The sequence below is a fragment of the Aedes albopictus genome, chromosome 1 (assembly GCF_035046485.1).
Source record: "Aedes albopictus strain Foshan chromosome 1, AalbF5, whole genome shotgun sequence".
NCBI lineage: Eukaryota > Metazoa > Arthropoda > Insecta > Diptera > Culicidae > Aedes > Aedes albopictus.
This window is the reverse complement of record NC_085136.1, coordinates 324,457,207-324,484,640: the sequence shown is the minus strand read 5'-3', so window position 1 is coordinate 324,484,640 and position 27,434 is coordinate 324,457,207. Positions and strand designations below refer to the sequence as shown.

The 27,434-nt window shown below is 43.9% G+C and overlaps 2 protein-coding genes across 2 annotated transcripts in view; one reads left to right on the top strand and one right to left on the bottom strand.

Annotated features, from left to right (window-relative positions):
• Positions 1-4,415, top strand: part of LOC109411508 (cytochrome P450 306a1) — a 47,471-nt gene extending 43,056 nt beyond the window's left edge. The window contains exon 6 of the mRNA XM_029867619.2: positions 3,689-4,415. Coding sequence (XP_029723479.2) covers positions 3,689-4,048 — 360 coding nt within the window. The 3' untranslated portion in view covers positions 4,049-4,415. The remainder of the gene's footprint in view (positions 1-3,688) is intronic.
• A 1,875-nt stretch (positions 4,416-6,290) lies between these two features.
• Positions 6,291-14,613, bottom strand: LOC115264182 (cytochrome P450 18a1). The gene is made up of 5 exons (XM_029867617.2): positions 13,790-14,613; positions 9,230-9,351; positions 8,704-9,133; positions 8,347-8,611; positions 6,291-6,759 (listed from the first exon to the last, which is right to left on the bottom strand). The coding sequence occupies exons 1-5, from the start codon at positions 14,172-14,174 to the stop codon at positions 6,360-6,362; spliced, it is 1,602 nt and encodes a 533-aa protein (XP_029723477.2). The 5' UTR covers positions 14,175-14,613; the 3' UTR covers positions 6,291-6,359.
• Positions 14,614-27,434: the final 12,821 nt, after the last annotated feature.

The following is a 27,434-nucleotide window of genomic DNA, read 5'->3' as shown; positions in this document are numbered from 1 at the left end:
GCTGCTTTCCCTTTCCCACCTTATCCAGAAAACAAATGGCCTCGACCTCGGGAAGCGTTTGTTAATTGATGTCTTTTCGTTTGCCTAAACTAAGGGATATTTACAAATTCAAATTATCATAGATAGATCGCATTTCCTTACAATCTATCTTATTTCGAATATTTACAGACTTATCTTACAAAAATATATACAAATTCTCCTGACCGCTACAACATGTACTGGATTTTTCTTGAAGAATAAATTCCTCAACAAACTACAAGCAAGTACTGTTGACGGAATGTCTGCAAAAGAAAAAAAAAACTGAAAAATATTCGTGGAGACTTCTCAAGAATATTAGAAAAAAAGATTTAGGTGAGCTGGGAAGTATTGGATGGATCCGTATATCGGTCGATGATCTAGAACAATTTGATTTACACATTTAGTTTAGTCCCATCAGTATGAACGTATGTCTCCAGTAAAATATTTTACGGAAATTCTCCCAGGAGTTCCAGCGGGAATACTTTCGAAAATTCCAAATAAGGAATTGCTCCTGGAATTACATCATATTTTATCCATATGTTCCACAATTCCTCCAAGTGTTCTTTTGAGGATTTCCCCAAGAGTTCCGAAGTTCTTTTGGCGATTCCTCCAGGAATGTCTTCGGGAATTCTATGAGGAGCTTTTATAGATAATTTGCCAGGTTTTTTAGTGCCATCGAGAATATATCCAGCAAATTCTTTGGGATCTCCTGCAGCAGTTCCTTCCAAAATTTACTCTAGGTGTTCTCGTGCTCCGTATGGAATACTTCCAGTAGCTTTCTGAATCTCCAGGAGTTTTTGATAGCAGTGTCGACGTAATTCAATTCTCGGACAGGTACTGGCACATGCTCAAATGCAGGCCCTGGAAAATTTGAAACCAGTGTAATTCTGATGATTGCGTCCAAGATTTTACTTTTTTTAAATGAATTTTATTGGTATCTCAATCAATTTTCCGTTCTTCAACTTAAACTACTCAAGTAACAGAACTAGCTGAACATCAGTTTCTTAAGCTCAAGTTTGCTTAAGATTGGTTTATCCCACTCTTGTACAGAAAAAATGTTTGTTGGTGTATAGGTGTATAGGTGTATAGGTGTTCTGTGAAATAATACACACTATCATCCTATTTTGGTAAAATAAATTTAAAAAGTCCAGGATTTTACTGAATTACTGAAAAGAGGGAGCTGACAAGCTCTGCAGAAACTGCTGGGGCAATTCCCAAAGGGACTCCTAAAGGAATATCTGATTGTGCTTAAGGAGGAATCTTGAAAGGAATCCCTGGAGACAGCCCTGAAAAATCTTCTGCATGAATCCATAAAAAATGCTTCTGTCTGGAGGAATTTCTGAAGGAACTCCTGGAAGAATTCCTGATGCAACTTCTAGAGAAATCGCAAAATAAATTTTCGGTGGATTGGCTGGATGAATTTTATGAGGAACTGCTGAAGGAACTCATGGAAGAATTCCTGAAGGAATAACTGAGATCTCTGTAGCAATTCCAAGAAGTCCTGGAGAAATCCCTGAAGGAACTACTAGAAGAATCCCTGATGAATCGATGATGAGAGGAAGGAAACGCTTATGGAATTCTTGAAGTAATATCACCGACGAACCGACGTGACAGCTAGAACAAATAAATTCAAATTTGTTGTCCGCGACGCCATGATGAAAAATAGCCGAACACTATCGCCACCTCTATAACGGCTCGCGATGATTTGAAAGCTCGACACCAAACCCCCGTGTGATCATATAGGAAATGGTTCGCGTCTGTGCTGATTTGACAGAAGCGATCGCTCGCTTCGCTGGTCGACCGTTAAATTAGGGGGGGACAGTTTTGGATCGCCACTGTCACGTCGGTTCGTCGGTGGTAATATCTCAATGAACTCCCGGGGGAATCTCTGAAGACATTCTTAGAGGAATCCTTGATCAAATTCTCTAAGAAAACCAAGATAAGTATCCTAAATCAATCCTTTAAGGAATTGCTGACAGAATTCAATAAATAAAAGTCTTGTAGGTATCTCTGAAGGATAGAAGTTTCTTCAGAGATACCTGCAAGACTTTTATTTCTTGAATTCCGCCAGCTATTCCTTAAAGGATTGATCCTAAAGGAATCCTTGAATGAACTCCAAAAGGGAACCCCTGACGTAACTTCTAAAGGAGTGTCTAAACGTCATACCTGAATGAATCCTGAATAAATTGCAGGAGAAATTGCTATAGAAATTCCTCGAGGAATCCCTGAAAAACTTCTTCAATAAATTCCCGATTATATTCCTGGAGGGAGGAATTCATAAAGTTTTATGGATACATTTCTTATTAAGCTCCATAAGAAACCCATAACGGGGCTTTTAAAAGAATTTCTGAAGAAACTCGCGAACGAATCCAAGAAGAAACGCCGGCAGAACTTGATGGTTTAATCCTGGAGAAATTCCTTGAATAATTTCTGAATAATCCTGGAAGAATCTCTGAAGAAATTCCTGGATTAATCCCTGAACGAGTGCAACGAGAACGTCCTGAAGCAGTTCCTGAAGTATTTCCTGAAGGAATTTGAAAACAGATTCCTGGTGGAGCTCATGGAGGAATCTTTGAAGGAAAAGTTCCTCAAAGAATTCCAGGAAAAATCTCTGGCAAAATGCATGGAGGAATTCAAGAAGGAATCCCTGATATAGTTCCTTGAGGAGTCCCGAAGGTGTTCTCGTAGAAATCCATAAAAAAGGGGAAAACATCCTTTTGCATATAAAACAAACCAAATGATCCATAAACAAATGCGCAACGATCCATAAAAAATATCATTTCATGGGGTCTTGTAAGCAATTTTATTGCTCTTTTCGCATAAACTATGGATCGTATTGCACTTTTGTATGGATCATTACTGCTTTTTTAGGGATTTTCAGTTCAATTCTGTGGAACATGCAAATATATGTTATGGATCGTTTCGTATTTGTTTAAGGATCGTTTTTGTGGTTTTACTGGTACAAAAAAAGTGCTGCCTTTCTGAAGAAGTTTCTGAGCGAATCCCTGAGGAGTCCCTGAAGAAATATCGGAAGAAGTTCAAATAGAAAGTACTGACGGAGTTCCTGGAGAAATTTCTGATGGAATTTGAGACCAGTCTCGAAATTACTTCCTGGGGGAATCCTTGAAGAACAAGTTCCTCAAAGAATTCTAGGAAAAATTCTTGAGGAAAGTCTCAGAGAAATTTCTGAAGGAATTCCTGTAGGAATCTCTCTAGTAGTTCCTGGACCCTGGAGGAACCTCTAAAGGAGTTTGTGGAGGAATCTCTGACGGAGTTTCTGGAGGAGTCTGAAGGAATTCCTGCAGGAATCCATATAGGTGTTCCTAGATCAATCCTTGAGAACTGTATCCTGTACGATAACAATATCTCCAGCAATTCCTGGAGAAATAACTTAAAGATTTCCACGAAAATCAAGAAGAAAATGGGAAAATTCAGGAAGTAATTTCCAGAGGAATTTCCGACGAATTCCTGGAGAAATTACTGAATGACTTTCTGGAGGAATCCATGCAGGGTTTTATGAAGAGTTCCCTCAAGAAAATTCAGGAAAAATTCTACAAAAAAATCTAGGAGGAATTAGAAGGGAAGAATGAGGGTATATATGATATTCTAATTATGATGACTCTATATTTATTGAACTTTTCATACTCACATTTTCTCTTCTCTCCCTCAGGACATCACAATCGCCGGCTTCAAGGTACCGAAAAACACCATGATAATCCCGCTGCTATGGGCCGTCCACATGGACCCATCCCTGTGGCGCAACCCGGACCGCTTCGATCCGAACCACTTCCTGGACGACGCCGGCCAATACGTCACCCCTTCGCATTTCATGCCGTTCCAAACCGGCAAGCGGATGTGCCTCGGAGACGAACTGGCCCGCATGATTCTGATGTTGTACACGGGGCGACTCTTCTGGAACTTCGAACTGGACTTGTTCAATGGGGATGCGTTGGACTTGACGGGGGTTTGCGGAATAACTCTTACCCCACCGCCGTTCGAGGTTGTTTTTAAGGAGTGTTCGAAGAAGTAAAATAAAGGAAGGTGGAAACGTGTTTCATGTTCCATTGAAAAGTTTTCATATTTATTTCGTCCGACAGTTCCGTCAATACTCAATATTGACCGTCTGCTAACCATCAAACTCTAAGAGTACAATTATTAACGTTTGTTTTAAAACAGCTTTTTTAATGCATAAATAATCACATAACACATAACTCTCTTTCTCTTCGTCTCTCTCTCTCTCTCTCTGTTTACCTCTCACAGGGTTTTTAATACTATTTCTTTAAATTACTTTCCTAACTTCTGCAATCGCGTCTATTTCTGTCAAACATTTTGTGTCACTCGTCCTCGCGCATCCTAACAATCATTCGCACACACTGGCTTCGCGTCATAATGTGACAGAACAAAAGAAAACAATCGTGTTTTCATCCTAAAAACCTTTCGCGGAGGCGACGTTTTTCCGTTCTTTTTGTTTTCGTTTGTTCAACAAATGAAATTGGCACTGATTTCTGCTTCGTCTACTTCTTCACCCGCACGCGCGCCCGCTCTCTCTGTGCTCTTCTTGTCTCTTTCTTTTTCGCATCGTCGCCGCATCGCGTCGTAACATCGATCACACCATCGGTGTCTCGTCTCTTTCCGCGGCTCCCGTCGCATCCCGCTTCGACAACGCGATGCATTTGGAAATTATTGTGCACCGAGAAAAAATTCTACTCAGTGGCTGAGTTAGTCTTACTCAGAAATCGAAAAATCCTTTGTTTTCTTACTCAGTTTCCGTTAAAAGTGGGACAACCCATTGCCAATGGGTTGTCCCACTTTTAGCCGAAACTGAGTAAGAAAACAAAGGATTTTTCGATTTCTGAGTAAGGCCAACTCAGTCAATGAGTAGAAATTTTTCTCTGTGTGCTTTTCGCGAGTGTGTGCGAGTACGAGTGTGCGTCGTTAGAGAAAGAGACTTCGACGGTGGCGACAGGTGACGAACTCGCTCGCTCGACTCGCTGATCTAATACGTGACGCGAATTGGCCGCTGTCCGCTTTGTTCGTTCCGTAATCGTCGAAAATGACGACGTTCGGTTTTTCTTTTTCTAAGTAGGTAATGTGGAGCGAACTAACAGTAATTGGTGGAATGTATGTAACGTACACACACAACCACGCATCACACTCGTCAAGCGGATGGGAAAACACTGGTAAATGCGCGCGCGCGTGCGAGTGCCCTCGTTTGATTAAACGCTCCTAAAATTGGGGGTAATTTTGGGTTTCTTAGGGTCTAGAGGAAAGCGGGAAGAAGCGGCATCCTCTTTCGGTTATTTAGATTTCAACTAGCAATCGTAGTTGGTTTTTTGGTATTTTACCGTGGAATCAGAAATTTATAAAATTCAATTCAATTTATGAAAACGTTAAATTTTCATTCCGTTTTGTGCGGCAATACTCTTGGATTTGTCGTCGGGGTTTTTGTTTAGGTGTAATAAATATATGCTTCTGCTCGCCTACTTAGATTCCTAAAATAACATACGTTACGTTACTAAGAGCTATAATGCTAATGCTAGAAATGGAATTGTTTGTCTCAGCTTTTGTATCTCTCTAAATATTATTGAACACATCGTATTTTGGGAGGCATCGATCAAGTTGATTCACTGTGTGTGTAGTTTTGTTCACCGCTGAATTCGTTGTTTGTAGTTAGTGGCGCTAACAACCTGTTGTCGGTTCGTAAACATAAGTTCAACTATCGCTATTGGGGTTTGTCGGAAAACCAATAACACTAAAACCGGCGAACCACGAGTCAAGGGCGGTCCCTTGGTTGTCATGTGTGTATGTGTGCGTGTGCGTCAGTAAGTGTGTGTCTGTGGTTCTCTAGAGTAATGCTTCTCTCGCTCTTCAGGTTGATTGTTTCTTCTGCTTTCCGAGTGCTACTGTTTGTGTCTGTATGTATGTGTGTACGTGTGTGAGTATGTGCGTTTGACCGAAGTCATTTGTACAATGGATTCTAGTTTTCTGCTTCGTTTCCAATAAACTCTCGGCACAAGTATAAATAATGAACTGTCATTAAAATGCGATTAAAAATGCGGTTTTATCTCTCTAAAGGCAATAAAAACAACTTCAACATTGTAAAAGAATGATTCAACAAAATTACTCTCCGAACAACAACGCATGACTAGCTAGTGTACTTTCGATTTTGCTTCATTTTTGCAGGCACTCGAATGAATCGTTTTGATGGTGTTGAAGTGTGTTGCTGGTCGCTCAATTTGTGTTCTCGCCCATTGAAGTAAATTATTTGTGTTTGTGTGTGTGTTTTTGCTTGTAACGTAGGAACATACCGTGCTCTGTTGGGGTCTCACCAGGTGAGGAGTTCAGCAGCTGCCGACATTTCGCAGCCGGTCAAGATCTGTGTTCAGCGGTCGCGGGACCAACTTGACGCGGAATGCTTGCGGGCTGATTGTGACTCCGATAATGCCCTTCAAACCTGGCATCGGTTCACCTTCGGGTAGTTCAATGGCGAATGTGTGCATAATGGAAGCGAAGAACAGGAACAGCTCCATTCTAGCTAGAACGTCACCCAGGCAACGGCGACGGCCTACTCCGAACGGAATGAAGTAGTCTGGCTTGTGAACTTTGCCTTCGGCGTCCAGGAAACGGCTCGGGTTGAACTCCTCAGGCTTGTCCCACAGCGTTGGGTCCATATGAACGCTGTTGATCAGTGGCACTACGTACGAACCAGCAGGGATTGTGTAACCGTTGATAACGACATCACTGTGCAACGAAACAAAGGAAACATAATACCGAATTAATTCAAATCTGTCTCAACATCTCTCACGTGCTATAATCTGTCCCAAGTTGTCGTGACTGTCCCTCGCTCTGCCCAAAACCAGTCGATACAGTTATCTCGGAGCTCGTTACACACTCGAAGAAATTAGCGAAAACCAGCTCCAGCTGTTCGAAAACAGGAAAAACTACATTTCGATTTGTAATTCAGTCGCAGTAGGCGCTGCCACCCCAAATTCAAGACCCCATGCAGCTTTCATCGTAGTCGCCGGGGTCAACGAACTCCGAAGGCTGCTTGCCGCCGCCGCAGTCGTAAACTCAGCCACGAATCAACGGATCCAAGCAAGCGATGCACTTTTACACGCTTCACACATCTGCCTCGGCACCTCCCGTCCAGCCAGAAGTGCGTCAATCCGTCTACGAAGCCTTCAGACCAAGAACGCCACAGCAAAGCAGAAACTTTCACTCTCGATGACCAGTTTCTCGATATACCCACTTTTGGCCGGTCGGACGGACAGACAGACGGCGACGACCGCTATAATGGCAAAAGAAAGAAAGAACTTCCCCGGCGTTCCTCCGACCTCCCGCCCGCCGTCCAGCTCATTTCTTCGCACGAAATTCCATCCATCGTCCACCGTCGTCCATTCGTCGAGACGTGCGTTTAATAGTTCTTTTACAAGAATTCCCGTTGAAGCGCGTTCGGAGCGGTGGGCGACGGCGGCCGGCAGCGTCGCAACGAAGAAGAAATTGGATAGCGCAAGACTCGGCGGTTGGCGGTCAGAACGACGGCGATCAGCGGCGAACCGGACTACTGGCTGCAACCGATCGGTCGTTCTTTGCACGTGTGTGTGTGCCGGTCCAATCTCCCCTCGCGCTGCGGTTCTTGATGCGTTCTCTCTCGTTCGTGTTTTTCTCTGAGCGATGTTCTGAATGTCTCCTCGAGCCCGAGCGCGGCCTAATTCGGTGAGAGCCGGTTTGGTGCCCCTCCACCGCGCATCGGACGAACGGACTAACGAAAGTGCGTCGTCGTCGAGAGCGATCTAGTAGGCCATGGTGCCAAAATAGCGATCGTTAAAGTTGATTGCTCAGTAGATTGGATTCCTCCTAAATGTTTGAGGTGCTGAAGTCAGAAGTTTCACCTGAAATCTTTAAGTCGAATACGAGCTTCCACCAGAACCTTTGAAGCTTCTGAGTTTCGATGAAAATCTAAAAGCACCCATCAAGCGTGGAAGTTCTCGTCGAATATTCAAAATTCTGAATTTCTATCCGAAAACAACTTTCACAAGTCATTAAGTAGGATCTTTTAAAAGCTTGAAGAAGTTTTGGGACTTCTACGAAAATGTAAGTGAGTCAGTTAGAATTCTGAGACTCATGCAAAATCCTTAAATTTGTGTCAGCCAGAATTTCGACATGGAAGCAAACTTCGTTCTAATTCTTCAAATCCCGGAAACCTGGCATCACTGCCCCCCTCGACTCGCGAACAGCCACGACATCAATCACACGCGTCATTATCGCAACTAGAGCACCCCGCGAAAGAAAGACAGACAGAAAAAAGAGCACTTCGCAACAACCTACCTTTTAGGGGAATGCGTGGTGGCTAGCGGGACGATGCTGGAGATACGCATCACCTCCAGTATGGTGGTCTCCGTTATGGGCAGGTACGGTACATCTTCGATTTTCGGCAACCGATTGCGGCCCACAACCTGATCGAGCTCGTCCTGTACCCGTTTCATGGCATCCGGGTGACGCAGCATGAACACGTTCAGCCACAGCAGCGTCGTCTTGATGGTTTCCATCCCGGCGGAGAAGAGATCCGCAATCACCTGCATCATCTGGATCTCTGCGGGGCGGAAGGAGAAGGAGAAGAAGGGAAAAGCGCGCAAAACGCGATCAGAAACTAGGTCAATGTTCTTTACAGTGCGCTGTACCAACCGTGATCTTTTCCGTCGAAGAGTTCCTGGTCGCGGCCTTCGGCTTTTGCTTTCTGGATTTCATCCAAGTAGGCATCGACGATGTCCCGGATGTTGCCGGCGTCGAACGATCGCTTGTGCTCGTCGATCACCTCCCGGTAGAAGTCGAACATTTCCTGTCGGTTCTTGGCGATCTTGTTCTTGGCGTTGATGTTGCCCGGCAGGTACTGGATCTGCGGGATGTAGTCGATGGTGTGGATTTCGCCGAACAGCCGCATGCCTTCCTCGATCAGCCAGTTGAAGCGCTTGAACTTGGGATCCTCCAGCGAGAACCGCACCGACATGATAATGTTGCAGATCACGTTGCTCACCGAGACGGAGAGGTACTTGCTCAGGTCGGTCGGCTGGTCGGTGACCTCGTTCAGCGATGCCAGCAGTTCTGCGACCTCTGTCTGTAGGGGGGAAAGAACGGGACTTGGTTAGTTTCACACGCAATCGCCAAACTGTCTGGCAGCTTCGTCGGAGAGAACGGAACCGGGAACACTCACCATGATTCTGCTCTCCATCAGGTGTTTCTTGTTGCCGAGCACCGTCATGCCGAAGTGACGGAGCTTCTCGTGCAGAAACCGCCGTTGATCTTTCCACAGCTGACCTTCACTGTTGATGATTCCTGTAATGGAACGGAAGAAACAAGCGCAAACGTGTCAAAACGCATGATCAACTCTCGTTGTTGCTCGATCGCGCTTGGTGGCGCTTCTCCTCTCACACGCACGATCACACAAACCACCCGACGCATTCCGAAGATGCGCAGCGGCCGGGCGATGGGAATTGAGGGAATGCACCCTCAACAACAGGGGGAGTCACTCACATCGCTCTCAGCACTCACAAACGCACATGCCGGGTGCATTCTAGGCGGATATCAAACTTCCTGCACGTGTGCGCGCGCTCGCACAGCCTAATGCAAAGCCTACTAGGTCGCTGCGCTAATCCACCATGCGCTGCCGGCTGGCTGCCAAACTGGATGGATGCAAAAGAGAGGGAGGCAGACAGAGCGAGAGAACAACCAACCGAGCGGAGCCCGGCTGCATCGGAACGGTGGAACACAGCAGGCGGGAAAAGCTCAAGGCCACACCGGGACGCAGGCAAAGTGCAATGACTTCGGACTACGGTCGACGACGACGACTTGCGAGTCGAGTTCGCGCGCACGGCATGAATGCACCTTTGCAGCGGACAACCAACGACGTTTGCAACTCAACCTGTTGCGGTGATCTTTCCAGGCCCGAGGAGAAGACGAAAGACGGTTGAAGGAAGGCATGGCATGCTACGACGACGACGATTGACATCTCTCAATCGCTTTTACGTAACTCGGCGATTAGCGCTATGTCGTTGCGCAGAGCTCGCCGCTTCGCCGTAGATCTGTCAAAGTATGATTGATCTGTCAGAGTAAGGAGGCGACAGCTTCGTTTTGACAGCTGACGGAATTTCTTTATGCAGATTTCGCAAACAGTCGAATTTCAGATAACAATCGCTTTCGCTTTGACAGTAGGAGTCATCCCCCAATTCTGTCGGAGTAACAAGAAAATACTGTACTTTCACGTACTTGACGTCACCGGTCGTGCCCATTCTTCGTTGTAGAACAAATCCGCTGCGTCAATGGAAGTTTTTTTTGTGCAAACGCGATAAGACAACGAAATGCGCTTCGCAAAGATTTGCGCATTCAGATGCACCAGCCGAGAGGGCACTGTACCGTCACCCGGAACGTGCGCACGACGTCATCTGAAATGCGATCGCCTTCTTCTTCCTTCCAGCGCGGCGCAGCAGTAGTGGCGAACACGCGACGTGCAGCCAGCGCAGGGTCCGCTATCAGCTGCGGCAAAAACGGAAGCGCATTTTCACCACCGAACGCACTATTGGCACAATTTCCAGTTGGTACAGTGGAGTGACGCTAATCCGACACGAGTCCGACAACTTCACGGAAGGGATCTACGATGTAGTCCAAATTCGTGGTGAATCAGTTTGAACATTCTCCAGATATGATCGATTTTTCGGATGAAAATGCCTGACGGAAAGGCCTTTTCACTCGGTTTCATCTGCCGGGCATATCTACCAACAAACTTCAGATTCAACGATTCAACCGATCTGAAACGCCATTTAGAAAAGCCTCTTGGAAAGGTCTTTTCGTTTGACGTTTCTTTGTTTACAATCGCCTGCTAAACTCCGACTAAATTCGATCAATCAAGAGCCTACTGTGATGCAGGGTCACAACCAAGGTTACGAGTCGAAGTCCTCTCGAATTACAACTCCAGCGACTCAACGGGTTCGTCTTACGCCCGACAACGACGACAGACCGTGCACCACCTGCTGCATTTCGCTGAGTGCAGACCATGGCCGGCCATCGTATCACCTGACCACCGCAGCACCGGTCGCGGTCATAACTGCACTTTGCGGATAGGAAGCCCGAGTTATGGTGGTTGTGTCATCACATACAATACAATTTTGCCAACTCGGCTGCAGCACACGGTCGGTCGGTGCGCGAAACGATGGCATAATGACCATCATCGGACCTGATGAATGGGGTGATGGTGATGGCAAATACTACTGGCTGTGATGCATCAGCACAACGGCACCTGCCGGACGGGGAAAAATCACTGGAGGAATTCACCTAGCAGGCGATGGAGTCTTCTTGGGATTCACAAAACGGTGAGTTTATTACATTTCTAGGTTTAAAACTTGCGTATGTCAAATAATGGAATGCAATGTAACGCTGCGTTACATATTGACGAGAAGTAACGCAAGCATTACGTCCAGCATCTAAATTAAGGAATCTCAAATATTTTGATCGAATTATCCTATGAAATACCGCGACTCAGCAAGACAAATGAAGAAACACAAGCGTTACTTTACGTTGCAAAGTTATAGGAACTTGAGAAGTAAACTTTTTGAACAAACTGCACAGTAAAAAGTTACAAAACCTTTGCCTTTGTTTATTTTGAAACAAATTTAGCTGAACTCCAACAAAAGGAGTTGAGCCTAGAACACATAGCGTCTATTCTGTCGGAGTTTATGTTTTTGTACATTTTTACCTTGGGAAATCTGTCAAACTTCTGTCGCGTACACGCAAACGTGTTCAATGTGCGTCGCACATCACTCAGAATTGCTCAGCGATGCTGCCGTCTTTCCAGCAGCAGCTGCTCTTCTTCGTGGTCGGTACTATTCGACTCCCGAAGTACCTGGTTAACATCCGAAATTGATTTCAATTGTCAACAATCGTGCTCAGATCAAGGTTTCCATTAGCGCTGCTACAATGTCTAGCGCGATTTGGTTTCAATAAAAAAACTTGAAAAACAAAACAATAACAAAAACAGAGTTCCAAAATTTTAACGTGCAAGGCAGTGAAGGGTGACCAGTTTGTCGGATTAATATGTTACCCCGGTGGTTCTACAACGGTAATTGTCGAATGTGCAAGGTTAGACGGTACATAATATCAAACATTAGCTCATCATAACTTTCTGGTGAAGCAATCCATGAACATTTACAAAGTATTCAGAACGGTCACCTCTAGGTGTTGTTTTCACAGAATTCGTTAAAACAAGTTTGTGTTTTTGGATGAGGATTTGTAACACTGATGACTTATACAGATACTCTGATACGGAACTAAAAATCAAAATTGTCATTCTAAAATCCTTTTTTCCAAGACATCAATACTTCTCCACCAGTTCTTCGAGTAAGGAAACGATCCTCATGAATGAAACGGCACGAACGAAGCCAAATTGGTCGAAACGATCGGAAGAAAGACGACGCTCAGCGTGTGTGTACGTTCATTCATAAAAAAATACCTGCTACCAGGTTTGAACCCATTCATTACATCCCGAAAAAGGGGCAACAGAAGGCACTCCCCTTCAACCTTTCCTTTCATTTCTTTCCGTGTCCACAGTGGGTAATCATCTCCGTCAGACGACGAAGCGACAAATGACCCGGTTCTCTCTCTACTCACGTTCCATTACACACATCGCTGTTCACACCTTGTCAAAGTCATCGAAGGCGCAAATTAAAACAACCCTGTGATGCTGCAAGCGTTACCGCACCGAGCCCTGTCGAACCGGAGCCTGCTTGGATCGATCTTTTGTTTACGTTTATGTTCATGCGCGATTTCAACGACCAAAGTTAAACACGAAAAACCCGCTGCAGCCTGCAGCCGCCGACAACATGACGTAACGCACTTCAACTGCGCTCATCGGATCACAGCAAGCCACAAAGTCACCAAAACGGCGACTGCCGTTCGTCCGCCCGTCCTTCATTGACGGACGATGACAACGACAACAACACCGACCGTAGTTGTTGTTTTTGTAGTTGGCAATCGAAGCGCAGTCGTTGGTAGTAAACATTTGCACACTGCGCGGTTGCCACTGCAGCAGCTCCCAATCGGCCTGCTTTGTCCACCACCACCGTAAGACGAGCTTTCTTTCGCGAGTGAACAGCACTGTTTACCGCCGAGCCGATGACGAGAAGGCTTGGCGAAAAGCAAAAATTACACACTTGTTTGCAAAATAATTGGGGCTGCCGCGCAGAAGCCGCGATCGCCGATCGCGGTGATGATTCGCACATCGATCGACTGTTTCCACCAGCATTGAGTGAGGAGGACGTTACACAATACGACTTGCTTGGTATGACTAATCACGGCTACGCGGTGGTATCATTAATCTGAGTACTCGAATTGGATTATTTATTTACTTTGTGACGCGTAATCGCCCATGGAGTGGCTACCGTTGCTTCCAGTTCTTCTAGAGAGCAATACAAACAAACATGTTATCTACGCGGCGTAATCAGTTGTAAAAATCTTCGAAGTGACCTTCCTCAACTCACGTATTTCGGTGTTAACGACACTGATTCACATGTTTTCCCAGTAGGCGTTGATTTGTTTTCTCACTTCTTGAATAAGTTAAAACAATTGCTTACTAGATCATCATTCAGATTGACGAAAATAATTCTACTGGCCAACTTTGATTGAACACGGAAAATTCAGAACACTGATAGATTCTTGCGACCCTCGAACAACCATATCACATTCACTCACAAAACTCCCAGAAACACCCCCAAACAATACTCACCGAAACCGCCGAGCGTTTTGAGCAGCGGAGAATGCGGCCGCCCGGTAAAGTCCTCCGTTTTGAACGCCTCCCGGATGATCTTGTAGTCGCTGATCACCACCGTTAGCTGGGCACCGAGCTTAGCGCTAAACAGCGACCCGTACTTCCGGGCCAGCTTCATATACTGGGTGTGCTTCTCGTGTCCGATAAAAGTCAGATACCCAAAAATGGGCACCCCCCACGGTCCCGGAGGAAGCTTCTTGATCTGGCACATCAACCGAAAGAGCCACTGCAGAAACACTACGCAGGCCAGCGTACAGCAGAACACCAGCAGAGTACTTCGCGCCTTGGACGCATCGAAAAACTCCTGCCGCACTACGCCCAACAGGTACGTATCGAGGAACATTTTCTCCCTGGACTACCACCGATCAACAACGATCGCACACAAATCTTGGATTCTTCCCTTCGAACTTCTTAAGTCCCGATCAACGATCGCACACACCTTATCACACACTAATCGATTGCCAAATCAGAGTATATCACTTGCGACTGCACTAGCTTTGCTGTTCATTTGGCTCAGGTTTGAGGTGTTCTTCTTCGCTCTAAATATCTTGAGATCGCCCGTACTTTCAACCAGAATCAGAGTTTCAGCCAACACCAGATCACACACAGAGCTTGCACACTTGTTGAGTCCACCACTAGAGTTTTTTTTCCTTCTAATTTTCTTGAATCCAGCAGTGGAGTGGAGTGAACACAAAACGCGACTCACTCGCACGAACGGTACGGAACAATTGAAACAGTCGGCATCGGCGATAAAAAGCACAACTATAGTAGAGTTATATGTCCTTGCTACTTTTATAGGCCCGGCACCTAGAGAAATGCCCGAGCCCGAGCCCGATTCCAAAACGAGAGCGGACCATGACGGTGGGGGTGACTCGGCACGCGAGAATCCACCCCGCTCGCTCGCTCGCGAGAGTGAGTGCCTTCGAGGGGAAGTCGATCGCGATCGCAGCAGGCAGGCCATGTGCTCGATCGTTTGCCCTTTGCAGATCTGCGCCGATCTTTCGCACACTGCACACAGAGGGTCCGCCGAACGCGAAAAGAGCACGTGGAGCCAGCGTCGGACGCGTGTGTGCGGTGAGCACGCGCTCCCACGCGAGCGAGAGTTGCGCGCGTCCGTCGTCGTGTTTCCCCTTGACCGACGCACGGCGAAGACGACGAAGATATGGATGGAGAAGACGGGAGAAAGAGAGCGCCAACAAGCGCGCACACCCAGCCCAGCCCAGAGTAAAAGGGAGATGATCTTCAGTTTTTCGGCAGAGGGTAGCACGCTGCTCTCTACGGCGGCTACCTACGGTACTTCACATCGCTGTTCTGTTTTGGGACTTGTGGGACTTAGGGGACGATTGGTTTGATTGGGCTCATCAGTGTGAACGGAGGCGACGAACCGTTCGGGTGAAGCGACGTGCGCTTACTGCGTACGGAGCTGGCGTCCCTGCAATCCTATTTATTTATTTATTTATTTATTTTATTATTAATTCATCTGACATAGTCTTAATGAATGTAGTAAATCTATTACTAATTAAATGAAATCCAGTCTTCGCAACCTAGTCACAAACTGCTTAGACGTTAACCCAAAGTCAAAAACTGATTCTACGGTGTTGAACATTCGGACCATAGCACAAATTGGTTGGTTGTATCCATACAGAGTACGATGAAATCCGGTTTGCATTAGACTTCGCTGTCTTAGCATCCTGCCAGGTACATGGAAGTCGAGCAGTGACAGGAGTCTTGGGCAGTCAATATCACTATTTAAGAGCTTTACAACGAATGCAGCCTGTTGAATTTTGCGTCTTCTACCAAGAGTTTCCAGACCGAGCAAACGACATCTGTCGGGGTACGCCGGAAGATTCAAGGGATCACGCCACGGGAGACTCCTAAGCGCGAGTCGAACAAACCTTTTTTGCACTCGTTCAATCCTCAGATTCCATGTGACATCATGTGGGGCCCAAACAACCGAGGCATTCTCCAGGATCGGGCGTACGAGGGAGCAGTAGAGCGATTTCAGGCAATGTGGATCTGTGAAGTCTTTAGCAATCTTGAAAACAAAACCAAGTTGTCGATTTGCTTTCGAGATAATACTCGCATAATGAGATTGAAAGCTAAGCTGGCGATCCAGTATGATTCCAAGATCCGTCACTTCGTCCACCCTTTTTAGAATGGAGCCATTGATGTGGTAGTCAAACATTATCGGATCCTTAGAGCGGTAGAAAGTCATCACTTGGCATTTAGGTACGCTGATAACAAGCTTGTTCTCCTCGCACCATTGTGCAAACATGTTAAGCAAGGTTTGCAGACGAAGGCAGTCTTCTATGGATCGCACCACCATGTAGATCTTGAGATCGTCGGCGTAAACGAGCTTGCACTTGAAACCAAGTGTCGATGCTGCATCATTAAAGAAGATGACAAATAACAAGGGTCCCAAATTGCTGCCTTGAGGCACACCAGACGAGGCAACAAACGGCGCAGAAACGTACGCTCCGTGTTTGACACACAGCTTTCTGTCCGTCAGGTACGATGAAAACCACGCTAAGAGCCTATTCGAGATTCCCAGTCTAGACAACTTGCATATCAACACCTTGTGGTCAATTTTGTCGAACGCTGCCTTCAAGTCCGTGTAAATTACGTCTACTTGCATCCTTTCTTCCATAGCTGTCAGACAGGTAGTTGTCAAATCCAGGAGATTGGTGGCTACAGACCTACCGGGAATAAAGCCGTGTTGATCGCTCGAGATGTAGGCTTTCGAGGCACGCATTAAGCGATCGCTTACAATGATCTCGAATAGTTTCGAAGCGGTAGAGAGACTGGTAATCCCGCGATAGTTTTTCACATCCTTTTTGTCCCCACTTTTGTGCACAGGGAACATGTACGACGTTTTCCAAATCGTAGGGAACTCTCCTTGTTCGAATGACTGTCTAAAGATGAACGATAGCGGTTCCGCAACGGCACTAATGCAGCGACGAAACACCACGGCGGGAATGCCGTCTGGTCCAGGAGCGAATGAGTTTTTCAGCTTTTTTGAGGCCTCGACAATCATATCGGATGAAATTTCAAACGTGTCCAGATCTACCGCATCCGGAGTAACACGAGAAGCGGCACGTTCCGCCTGGTCGCCAGATGACGGTAATTGGAAGACTGAAGCAAAGTGCTTTGCAAAGAAATCACAAGCTTCCGACTCATTCACAGACTCTTGCCCCTCATAAATAACGTTGGAAGGAACAGACGAACTTTTCCTTTTGCTATTCACAAATCTCCAGAAAGATTTTGGGTCTCGACGTAAACCAAACTGCACCCTTAGAACGTGAGACTTATAGAGCTCCGCATTCATCTTCTTATAATCGTTGCTCACCCGCTTGAAGTTGCTTTTGGCAAATGTTGTTTTATGGGACCGCAAATGGCGCTGCCATTTGTTGCGTTCACGCTTCAGCTTTCGAAGAAGGGGTGTACTCCAAGGTGGCGATAAGGGCTTCTTTTTCAGAGGAACATTTTCGTTCAACCATTGGCATATGGTATTACAGAAGTTGAAAGCCATGTCATTGATGTCTGTACAATCATAGATGCAGTTCCAATCCAGATCTGACAAGAAAGCAGAGAGGCAGTCGAAATCGATTTTCGGATAGTTGAGCGCTCCATTACTTGTCAGCGGTGAAAAGCGCGTGCTTTCGGTTGCAATATTGATACGGATGTTGAGCGGGGGATGGTGAGTGTCAATAGGAAGCAAAGACTCCTCAGAAGCATCAACGGAAACACGACTCACATCAGACGCGAAAACCAGATCTAGCGTGCGGCCTAAATGGTTCAGCTGTGTATTTGCTTGAATCAAGTTCATGAAGTCCATGCTGTCGACTAACGATGTGCCCGCTGGACTCAATTGGGATGAACTGACAAATCGTATGGTTCCACTATCATCTTTCGCCCATGCAATATGTGGTTGATTATAATCTCCGCACACGAGGACGATGTCGCCAGGGGTAGCGTAGTCACAAATTTCACGAACTGTTGCGATGTGCTCCTCAAGCAAATCGGCATCACGGCTTTTATCCGGTGGTATGTAGACGTTGCACATCAGGAATCGGGTACCACGAACGTTCGCGGAAACACACACCTGCTCCAATCGTCGCCCGTTGTTCGAAACAAAGCCAGAGCTGCTGTGGCGTTCGGATACAGCAATGAGGACACCACCAAAGCAATGTTTGTCGCTGTTTGAAGGACCACGGTCACAACGGTAAACGTTGAAAGATTGTCCAAAAGCTTGCGTAGAATGTATGCTGTCGTCCAGTCCTGTCTCCGTCATCATGATAACGTCGAAATCGCAGTCGAAGCTCGTCAAATAGAGATCATCCAGCTTGGTTCTCAATCCTCTCACGTTCTGGTAATAAATCCAGACGTCATCGTCTGGAGAGACAACGGGGGAAGCATGCTGCAACACAGGGCTATTGAGTGTGAGATCGAAAGGAATACTATGACAATACTCGCCTGTGATGGGAGCCCGTGGGCTCCCACCGTCCAAAGAAGAGCGCGTTGAGATGTTTATTGTTCCATGGCAGCTTCCGACGTTGCAGATGTTGGCGTCAGAGCTACGACCGAAGGTTTCCGAAATTTTTGAGCATTTAACTCCTCAAACTCTCGGAACAGGATTCCTTCCGGCCAGGTTGATGGGTCCAGTGCGTTTGATTTCAAGGCTGGGTCAAGCCCAACCTTGAAGGAAATGAAGCTCATGTTGCTGACGTCAGCTCCCTTAGCCACCAGTTTCACAACATCGGGGTCCTCGTTTAACTCTAGGTTTGCACGTACCATAGCAGAAATTTCTTCGTTTGTCACGCTGGGGCGAATACGGGATAAATAGAGCCAAAATTTGCTCACAGGTTTACCACAGGTGGGAACGGATACAACGTTTATTCCCACCTGCTTTGAGCCAGACCGACATTCAGGTATCTGTGAAGAGTCCGGTCCACGGGGCCGCTTCGCAGCACGAACGGGTAGATCGATTGAGGGCCAACGTTTGACTGCCGGAGATTGGACGGAGCGAATAGATTTCGAGGACAACTGTTTAATTTCAGTTTGCAGATTCGCGATAGCCTCCGTGAGCGACACCAATGGGGATTTTTCGTCGGCAGTTTCCGAGATAGAGTGCAGTTGAGAATTTTCGAAGCGCTCCCCGCATTTATCACACATCCAATACAAATTTTTGCGGTGGGCAGGGAAATAATTCATCAGGGCTCTGGTGATTCCAGCACACATCATATGGAACGAGCACTTGCAATATCCACGGCATGTAACGAAGTCGGTGCCGGTTATCGCTTGGCAGCACTTGGCGCAATTCTTTTCTGCATTCATCGTCGCAACGAAATGTAAACACAGCACACGTAGGGACACACAGCAGCAGCGCACAATAGCAGCAAGTTCAGTCGAATTGTATTTCGATTTATTAAGCGATATTCGACATGTACGGTACTAATTGCAGCTAATCCACAAACAACGGACTATTATTCAATATATGGTCAGGTAATTAAAATATATAACGAGATACAAATGCTTAAAAACAGTTAAAAATCAACGAACGGAAAATATAGCAAAGCTTAACACGGCAGGGTTGCCAGTTATCATATATAGGAGGAGGGAGGAAATTTACGAAAATTGATTGAATGTTTCTTATTTGATTTTGATAATTTGACATTGATGTTTGTCTCGAGCTTATCAAAACAACCACATGTCCTCAGGTGATGCATTACTTTGACAGAGGCATCTTGCAAGTCTGTTCTCATGATAACAGTTAGGGGGGTTGAGCAAATCAAAACAAAAACAGTTTACTCTGAAACATATGATATATTTCAAGACATACTTCAATAGTTTAATTTTTTTTTTTTTTATCTGAATTAACGAGATTTTAAGCCCTTTGGCTAGTTCATCTCGGGACCCACGCTTTACTTCCCTTCCGAAGGAAGAACTCACATTTTGCGAGTTTGTCGGGAGTGGGATTCGATCCCAGGTCCTCGGCGTGATAGTCACGCGCTTTAACCATCACACCAGATCCGCTCCACTCAATAGTTTAATATTATGAGCAATCATACACAGTTTTTAAACAGGTTGCAAAAAAAATGTTTCAATTTTAAACAAGACATTCTATCTGAAAAAGAGGTAAATGAGGTGAAGCTGCTGCTGAGGAATGCATGATAGTATGAAACGAGATCTCCGAGTGTCAATGTCATAAATACTGCAGTAAATCACCATGGTGATTCAAATACGATGAAACTGAATACATGTCACAGAAATACAAACCAATTATACAAAATCGATGAAAACCAATTGTGCGCAAAATTGTACAACAATGACAATACATTACTGAATATGTTTTGTAACCTTCTACTTCTCAAGAGCACCATCGATTTTCGACGAATTCGAGACAAACGAAATTATAGATAAATATGCAGGATGCAAAAGTGTTTAGAATATGATCTATTTAACCTCATTACGTAAACCCCACTGACAACTACTTGATTCAATAGTGGAACTATTGATGAACAATAAAAAAAACTATTGATTTACAACTAAACACTTTTTCGTTGATTTTGCTGTTTTCGTTCAAAGATTGGTGTCTCAGAGGATCTCGGTGGGCCTCAGGGGTGGTTCAAGGGGTGTCAGGGGCGTTTCAAAGGACCCCAGTGAATTTTAGATGGGTTTCAGCGAGTCTCAGGAGTGATTCAGGGGATCTCAGGATTGTTTCGGGGGCCCAGAGATGCTTAAGAAAGTCTCAGAGGATATCACGAGCATTTCAGGGGGTCATAGGGGGTCCCAGGGGTTTCATGGGGCTTGCAGGGCATCTCAGGGGCGTGGCAGACGTCCTGGGGAATTCCAGGAGGTTTCATGGGAGCATTAGGGCCCCCAGTGGATTTCAGGAGAGTTCCAGGAGTCTCAAGGATGATTTAGGGGAGCTCAGGTGTATGTCAGTGGGTCTCAGTCGTAATTCAAGTGGTCCCAGGAGATTACAGGAGGTTTCCAGGGGATCTCCGGGGTGCTTCTGGAAGATTCAAGGGAGATGTCTCTGGGCCATTTGAGAGGATCCCAGAGTGCTTTAGGGGTTTCATGGGGTCTCAGGGGTGCTTTAGACGGTCTTAGAGGCGTTTCAAGGGGTCCCAGGGGGTTACAGTAGGATTCCATGGGGTCCCACGGGCGTTCCAGGAGGTCCCAAAGAGTTCCAGGGAGGTTACAGGAGTTATCAGGGGTGATTTGGTGGGTTTCAAAGGCATTTCATGCGGTCTCAGATGCCTTCAGAGGCAGCACTGGCAACAAATGGCAGATATTTTCGGGGAGCTGCGTTTATCCAACTGATAGTTACTCCAGAAGAAGTGTTTCTGAACGGGCAATGTACGACCGTCAACCAAGTATTTGGTCAATCGTACTTCTAGCATAGTCGCCAAGAGCTCTAAGCGAGGAGTGGTTGATGGTTTCAAATGGGCGACCTTCATGGGAGCACTAGGGCCCCCCAGTGGATATCAAGAGAGTTCCAGGAGTCCCAAGGATGATTTAGGGAATCTCAGGTGTATTTCAGGGGGACTCAGTCGCTATTCAAGGGGACCCAGGAGGCTACAGGAGGTTTCCAGGGGATCTCCGGGGTGCTTTTGGAAGTCTCAGGGGAGCTTCAAGGTGTCTCTGGGCCGTTTCGGGGGATTCCAGAGTGCTTTAGGGTTTCCATGGGGTCTCAGGGGTGCTTTAGAGGCGTTTCAAGGGGTCCCAGGGGCTACAGTAGGCTTCCTTGGGGTCCCACGGGCGTTCCAGGAGGTCTCAGGGAGTTCCAGGGTGGTTACAGGAGTTATCAGAGGTGCTTTAGTGGGTCTCGTTTGGTGATTGTATTCTTGACAAATTGCACTGTGGGAGCTAGTTGACCCACATGTCTCACCATCCATCAGCTACGTTTCCTGTGTAGAAGATGGGCCAGATCGATGTACTCCCCGCTGTGAACGACGATTATCAGCTCGAAGACGTACCTGATAGAACACCTCTTGTATGCACTCACCGCAACAGGATGCGCGTACATAAGGAGAAAAGGTCATCTGGTCGCGCCTCCCCAGTAGCATACTGTAAAATGAGACTCCATAAACTTTTGCTGAGACATTCCAGAAGATGAGCCGCACCGGTGCAGGCTCCCTAAAGGTTGTTCACCGCATCAAGCGACGAATACCACACGCGACGAAGATCCGCGTTGGTCAATTCTTCGGGTGACGCACGAATGTAGAGGGCTGAATTTTTAACCAACCAGAAGTCCAGAACCAGAACTAGATGATTTCTGTTGTGAAAATGGTGGTCCCATGAATTGAAGAAAGGAATAGGGCCAAGCTAGACAACCGGTCGTTCCGATTCGACAGAACCATCAACCGTGGTTTTTACAAACAAGTTCGGCATTATCCGAGACTTCGAACCACCTTCCAATGCTCGTCGATTGCTAACGCTTAATAACGCTTTTAAAGTCGTACAATCCTCCACGCGATGCCCGATCCGTTTACAGTTCAAGCATTCAAAATTATTGCTAGAATCTACTGAAACTGATCGATTAGTTTGATATGTTGCTTATTCTCCCGTTGTCCAAGACCAGAATGGTTCGCTCAGTAGTTCTGCCTTTCTCACGCTTCGTAGATTCTTCAATTTCTCTACCTCCATTTCACAAGAGCCCGAGCAGAAGAGAATAACAACAGCATAACAAAATGCGTTATTTTGGCAAAATAACTGCATAACGGAATAAGTTATTTTTATGTTATTAACATAACATATGGTCGGGGTTCTGCTAAACCGAACTAAGCGCCAGAAAGTTTATTCCGAGATAATTAAGCTTAAAGTTCAACCACTCACAAATAAACAACAGTTAAGATTATTTGAAACTTTTCCACACACATGTAACTTATAAGCCTTTATTAATCATCAGAGACGAAGAATGCATGTAAATTATTTGAAATCATTGATATAATTACATTTAATTTTTCAGTACTTCGCACTCAGTTCACTCTGGCTGAACAAAAACATTGGAATATGGTTTATAGTTCAGTGTGGCTGACTGTGTTTCTTTGTTTCATAGAAAACCATTCGGATTGTGAAAAAAACTCGATTTTTCATCGTCTATGAAGTTGAAATAGATATCACTCACAATTCCTTACATGAATCAGAGAGGACGCGTATATTATGGTAGCATGGAGTTTTCAAAATAGTTCGAAATATGAACGGCGGAAGCCCTCCCAGCTCAGCCCTTCCCACCTATGTTTTTTATAGACGGTGCATGTGCAGGCACAGAGCAAGAGTGATTGTGTAAAATGATGTCCTTGCATGTCCTGAGGTCCTGAGATGTAAAAATGGAGCAATTTGTGTACTTCAAATTTATACTGGTCGAAGAAAACCATGAAAATGATCTGCCAAAGTGAACTAAGACAAAAAAAAATTCGAAAATATTAAAGAGATTCGAACTTGAGCCCTTTAAGTGATAACCAAGCACGTTACCTCTAAGTCATTTTACTTAGCTGAAGGTCAGTCGTTAAGTCTGAATCAAGTTCTAAACATTCTTCTCTAGCATGGTTTTCGTGAAAACGCCATTTTTCGATCAGCCAAAGCGAACCAAGTGTTTGATTTTTTTTCAAGCTTTATTATTCATATTAGCCTTGTTGTTCAATGACGGCTTCTGTGTTAAATTATCAGTATGAGGTGTGTCGACATAACGCAGGTATTTAAAACCAGTTGATTTTTGTATTGTTGAGAATAAATAGATCCTAAAATGCAGTGCATTTGGTTCGGTCTGGCTGAATGTGATTTGGAAAAATGGCGATCAGCACCATCGAAACATAATTGTATCCTCCAACATCCGTATTTCTAGTTACGTGTTCGATTCTCCCACAGATTGTTACTATGAGTCGGTTGGAAGTTAGAAATTTGACGGCGATGGGCATAACTTGAAATGTTCTTCATCTGGACCAACACTAAAACATTTCGCTGATTCTATGGAATGGTTCACAGTTCACTCTGGTTGGATGCAATTTTATTTTTTGTATGTTCTGCCAAACAGAAATTTTGAATTTACTCCACTAAGAGCTGTCAGAATTACTGCATTTTTACATCGAAGGAGGATCATCAATTTCTTCATTCAATGGTAAAGAAAACTCAATTTTTCAAAAAATGGTCTTTGGTTCGGTTTAGCAGAACCCCGACCATATTGAGTTAAAAACTTGACTGTCATAAGCGGCAAAATAACAAGTCACATAACAAAAATTTGTTCCTGGAAAATCAATTTAATAACATGTTTTGTTAGTGTCAATAACAACTTAATAACAGTGAATTTAGTAAAAATTTCAATAACAAATTTTGATATTAAAGAGTTATTGATAACATCCCGAAAGCAAAATTAGTTATGATATCAAATAATCGCACATGCTGATGAATAGGATGCTAAAGTGGAGGCGATATGTGTACACTTTACCCGTGGTTAAATGAAAGCGTGTACGCATATGGCCTCCACATTAGCATCCTTTTCTACATCAGCCATTCCATAGAAAAACGATATAGTGCATCTCCGATTGTCGTGATACTTGGTGGGCTTGTAGTTCTTCGGAAATAATTAGACCCGTATTTTTTATTTCGTTATTAGGGTGACCAATTTTCATATAGGGTGGTCCAAAAAATTAAGGTTTTTCAAAACTAAAATTTTTCAAAAAATCGTAACTTTTGAACCAGTTGACCGATTTAAAACTTCTTTTTTTTGTTTGAAAGCTATTGTAGTTTCCAGGAAAAATACGTTGAAGGGGCTCAAATGTAAAGAGTACTATAAAATATGCAAATATATTAGTTTTTTCACGTTTTCATGGTCTCGGGACCAAAGAGGTACCCTGGTTTTATATTTTAATCAGAAAATTCAGGACATTTGGCGTAGCATATCAAAAAATCAGAGATGTATGTTTTTTAGTTTTTGAGATATGATTTTTTGAAAATAAAAGGTCAAATTTTCCCATACAAGACACTTTTTTAAATTTGATTATATTTTGATTCATTATTATATTATGGATACCAAAACCACCAGGAATCACTTTAAAAAGCAATAATATGCAAAGTTTTATGAGAATTCGCAATTTCAAGCAATTTTAGAGTAGCTAGTACTAAAATATATGACTCTCTATATTCAAAAAATCATAGCTCACAAACAAAACAACATACATTTCTGATTTTTTGATATGTTACGCCAAATTTCCTGAATTTTCTGATTAAAATATAAAACCAGGGTACCTTTTTGGTCCTGAGACCATGGAAACGTGAAAAAAAAAACAAATATATTTGCATATTTTATAGTACTCTTTACATTTTAGCCCCTTTAACGTATTTTTCCTGAAAACTACAATTCAATAGCAATTCAATAGCTTTCAAACATAAAAAAGAAGTTCAAAATCGGTCAACTGGTTCAAAAGTTACGATTTAAAAAAAATAGTTTTAAAAAACCTTAATTTGTTGGACCACCCTATATGAAAATTGGTCAAGCTAATGACGAAATAAAAAAATACGGGTCTAATTATTTCCGAAGAACTACAAGCCCACCAAGTATCACGACAATCGGAGATGCACTATATCGTTCTTCTATGAAATGGCTGACATTATATATGACTTCGTGTTGGCTGAGAATGCTATAGGGTGCGGGCACCGGTTTTGGCCAGTCTAAGAGAAATCATTTTTATAAAAATAACCAATAATCCAATGGAAACAACCAATGCGTCAAATGAGAGGTTTATATCTATACTTTATAAGAAAAATGCAGAAATCAAGCTAATACTTGATTTTTGTATTAAAAGTGGCACTGGCCAAAATAGAAGCATTGCCGCAGTTTTGGCCATATTCTTAACTTTGGTTTCTATTTTGGCCAATCACGTGTATTTCTTATGGGAGTGGCCAAATTAGAAGCACCCTGGCCAAAATAGACATATGGGAGCTGATTTTTTAAGGAAAATTATTTAATTCTTCTAGTTTTTTTTTTTGTTCTTTCGTCAGGCTAAGACCATGGGTTGGTCCATCTTGCCTCTTCTAGTTTTTAATCAAAATGTAAGGTTTTCACAGCTTTAATCATCATATTACATTAGAATCTACTAATAAAAAATAAATTTATGCCGATTTAGATCGTAACAGGCTGAATACCGCACTATGGCCAAAACTCCGGGCTGGCCAAAACTGAAGCTTCTACCCTATATATTTAGACCAGCATGTGAGAATGGCGGAACAATCATTGCGAACTTCAATTTCTCTCTTCCCTCATAGGTATATTTTCAACTATGTATTCATGTAATCTCTTACCACAAATAGGTAGTTCCGACTTCATCCTCTGGAACGACAGGGAAAACATGTGAAAATACAGAATATTTCTGAAAAATCCCATTCAAACCCATCTACAAATTTGGATTTAGCTGTCTGTATTAGCTTCGTTCAAACAAGTTTACTCAATAAGTTTGAAATTTTTATCATTGAAATTCTCATGTCAAAGGCGGAATCTGGAACGTCCCTTTCAAACCTCACCTTCAATATCGTCTGCTATGTTCTTGTTTTGATGTATGTAGGGTGCTGCGCCACTTGGGCAGTGGCTGATACTCGCGAAATCGCGAAATACTGTAAATAACGTTGTTGAATGACGTAGGATTTATTTCAAAACTTGTTTTAGTTTTGATAGTAATAGCATAAAGTATTTGTACACTCTCAATAATACAATAATAACCAAACTTGTTCCACAACAAAATGTAATATTAAAATGTTATTTAATGGCTGTATATCAATAGCTTGGTCATAACAAAATAAGATTGTCCTACAAAACATGTTATGAAAACGTAATGGCTTGATAATACAATAATAACGAGATATAAAAACAGGTTTGGTAATTTCGTAGTTATTAATTTGATATTCCCCTCTGCTCGGGAGGACAATCCCTTCGGTGCGACGCTTATCGCATTCTATATTCTGCTGAAAAGTTCCGTATGCTATTACGAAAAAAATCATGCAGCACTACAAATGCACATTAAAATATAACATATTATAGTGGAATCTTACAAATGCGTAATAAATCAGGACATCACATTTGGACAAATACAACACAGAACATATACAGGGTGTTAGGTTCCTGAGTGCAAACTTTTTAAAGGGTAATAGAGGACCATAAATGGTGAAAAAAATTGTTCTACGCATATGGTCAAATCTCAACCGTTATGTAGTTATTGAACTTCCCATGTTCTTGACTATTATTGCCTTAACTGGCAATAACTTGAAAATGGTCGAACTTATCGAAGTTTTTTGACCCTTATTCGAAAGATTTTTGAATTTTCTATCAAATGGCATCTTTGAATCGATTGGTTTAGTTAAATAACTAAGTTTTCTAGAGCAAAATAGCTAAAAATAGTGTATTTTTATTGGTTTTTGTTTATTATCTTTGAAACATGCGTAATAAATTAAAATAATTGCTTTGGCAAAGTTGTGGCCCCTGTTACACGCTACAATTCGATCTTTGACACCAAACGTCTAGCTCTTATCGTTTTCTTGCAATTTTGATTTAAATGTGCGTCACAATGCGCAAAAAAGTGCTTTCCATGACAGTTGCCAATTTATGATC

Bases quoted from the DNA above. Each gene is read 5' to 3' on its own strand.
- LOC115264182 (XM_029867617.2), bottom strand. From the start codon at position 14,174: ATGTTCCTCGATACGTACCTGTTGGGCGTAGTGCGGCAGGAGTTTTTC. The intron at 9,352-13,789 runs GTGAGTATTGTT...GTTCCATTACAG, and splicing joins CAAAACGCTCGGCGGTTTCG to GAATCATCAACAGTGAAGGT. The intron at 6,760-8,346 runs GTAGGTTGTTGC...TTCGTTGCACAG, and splicing joins ACCACGCATTCCCCTAAAAG to TGATGTCGTTATCAACGGTT.